At 43.8% G+C, this 2,672-nt stretch overlaps 1 protein-coding gene across 1 annotated transcript in view; it reads left to right on the forward strand.

Moving 5' to 3' along the window:
* The window catches only part of tenm1 (teneurin transmembrane protein 1), a gene marked incomplete at its 5' end in the record, with an annotated part of 89,066 nt that overhangs the window by 15,626 nt on the left and 70,768 nt on the right, over positions 1-2,672 (forward strand). The window contains one exon of the mRNA XM_025063370.1: positions 830-931. Coding sequence (XP_024919138.1) covers positions 830-931 — 102 coding nt within the window. The remainder of the gene's footprint in view (positions 1-829; positions 932-2,672) is intronic.

The following is a 2,672-nucleotide window of genomic DNA, read 5'->3' on the forward strand; positions in this document are numbered from 1 at the left end:
CCCCCCCCCATGCTAAGAACTGAGGCTGAGGTCATTATAGTTCATTAGTTCAACACCACGAGGGGTCGGTGTCTAACTCATCAACCTCTCAACATCAAGCATCTCTGATGAAGTCGGCTTCACTTTGCTCCGACACTCAACGCTAACTCGTGCGTTCAGGATGTCACATTTACACCTTTTCAATTTAGTTCCCGAGCGCACGCACACACACACACGCTTGTAAAGGGTTTGTTTATTAAGATCTGACGTTCGTGCCGTGTGTTTCCAGCCTGTAGTGCAGTATGATGCAGTATAATGTGCTCAGTGCTGCTGAGTGTAAGTGAGTGCTTGGCCTCCCCCCAGAGAGTGATAGCAGCTGGATCAGACTAATCTAATCCAGACGTCCTGGGAGTCGTCCACTGCTCTGATCAGATCTCTCATTCAATAAGGTCCAGTAGGTCATGGAGTTACAGCTGGAATATTTTGGTTTGTTTGGGTCTAATTTCTCGTCCTGTGTGTGTCTGTGTGTGTTTCTGTGTGTGTGTGGTGACAGACTCGATGGACGGTTGCTCCACAGACTGTAACGGAAACGGAGAGTGTGTGGCCGGACACTGTCGCTGCTTCGCTGGTTTCCTGGGTCCTGACTGTGCCAAAGGTAAGAACAACAGCAAAGTTCTAATCTAATCCAGACGTCCTGGGAGTCGTCCACTGCTCTGATCACATCTCTCATTCAATAAGGTCCAGCCGTCCCGGCTCATGGAGTTACAGCTGGAATATTTTGGTTTGTTTGGGTCTAATTTCTCGTCCTGTGTGTGTCTGTGTGTGTTTCTGTGTGTGTGTGTGGTCACAGACTCGATGGACGGTTGCTCCACAGACTGTAACGGAAACGGAGAGTGTGTGGCCGGACACTGTCACTGCTTCGCTGGTTTCCTGGGTCCTGACTGTGCCAAAGGTAAGAACAACAGCAGAGTTTTTCCCCCCAAAACATTTTTTTTTTTTTTCTGGAGACCCATATTTTAAAAGTCACAAACCTTCACGACCCCTCACGAAGTCAACAGACGTTATTCATAAACTCCTGGGAAACGTGATACGAGACAAACCAAAAAAAAAAAAAAAAAATTACTTGCGACCCACCTGAGGGTCACGCCCCAGTCTTTGGGAAACAATGCAGTGCAGTAGAGTTCTGCCATGACCTGCTCAGTTACACATGTAACGGCTTCCAGGGTTGAAAATAAAATTAAATCATACGTTTTTTTTTCCACATTTAGAAACAAAATGGATGAATCTGAACAGGGTCGTAGAATCACATTTACTGTTGTTGAGAATCAGCTCATAGTTTTCTATCCTTACCTCCAAACAATTGAACATAAAAAAAAAAACGCTACATAAAAGAAGACGTAAATAACAATATTTCTGTTTAAGCCATAGAAAAGAATCGCAGTTGTCTTTGTTTTGTTTTGATTCCGATTTTAAGCTTTCAGTATCTCTAAGGACTTTTATTTTGAAAGGGCTCCGGTGCATTTTTTTTTTTTTTAGGTTTGTGGTAGAAAAAATGACTGACGGCAGAGTCAGAAAGAGTTAAACGAAATGTTTAAAATATTAGCAACTCCCAGAAGAGGCACAAGGTTAGTTTTTGTTGTCGTGATGATATATTTTTGCGTTTGTAACCAGTTTAAAAACCCGAAATCAGTTCAGGTGTGAGACCTTCTGTCGGTGTGACGTGTAGTAATTAATACACCTGACGGAAACGTTAGCGCAATACTGTGGACAAAATGTGTTATAACATGTTAACAGAGATGGAAGTGATTTATTATCAGAGGAAAATGGAAAGAAAAAAAACCCAGATGTAGATGTTTGTACTGTAGCAGTTTTCAGTTTTCTATGCTAATGTTGGATGGATGGATGGATGGATGGATGGATGGATGAGTGGGCAGCTGGTTGGATGAATGATGGATAAAGAACAAGTGAGAGGAACTGCTTTGGAAAGTGTTGGATTTCATTTCCATATTTCCTTCTGTTGAATCTTCGATTCTCTGTCCATTTTTATCGTTTCTTCTCGGTTGTTTCTTCTTCTTTTCTGATTCTCTGCCGTTTTTATCTGATTGTGTAGAAACATGTGATATCAAACTCATCATTTATTCATACCTCCTCCCCTCATTTCTACTGACTTTTATCCCCAGGACGAAGTGTTAGATTAAATAAAAGATCAAACCCAACACCTTCCTCCACACCCAGAACTGATCCCAGTGAGAAAAAAAAAAAAAGACACTGGTCCTGGATCAGCTCTTCATCAGCTCTTCAAGTCTTCCTCCAGGGAGACTTGAAGAGCTGATGCTGTCAGGGCGGTGGCGGCGGCGGCGGCGGCGGCGGCCGTAAACTTCCTTCCACCCGCCTGTCATTACATGAAGCACGCGGCTCTTCATCTCTGCGTGGAGATAGCAGCGTTTTCAAGACTGGTTCTATATAAACCCTTAACGCTCTCCTTCCTAATCTTCAGTTTTCATGATTGTTTTCACGCCGCCTTCGGAGCCAATGAGGTGACATTGGGGGGGATTTTCTTCAATTCCTAGGTTGTCGTGGTAGCCCAGCTCAGGTGGTGCTTGAGTAAATTGAAACAGCGTGAGGGATATGTTGGAGTGTGTGTGTGTGTGTGTGTGTGTGTGTGTGAGAGAGAGAGAGAGAGAGAGAGAGAG

Source organism: Cynoglossus semilaevis, chromosome 15 (genome assembly GCF_000523025.1).
Source record: "Cynoglossus semilaevis isolate Cse_v1.0 chromosome 15, Cse_v1.0, whole genome shotgun sequence".
NCBI classification, from domain to species: domain Eukaryota; kingdom Metazoa; phylum Chordata; class Actinopteri; order Pleuronectiformes; family Cynoglossidae; genus Cynoglossus; species Cynoglossus semilaevis.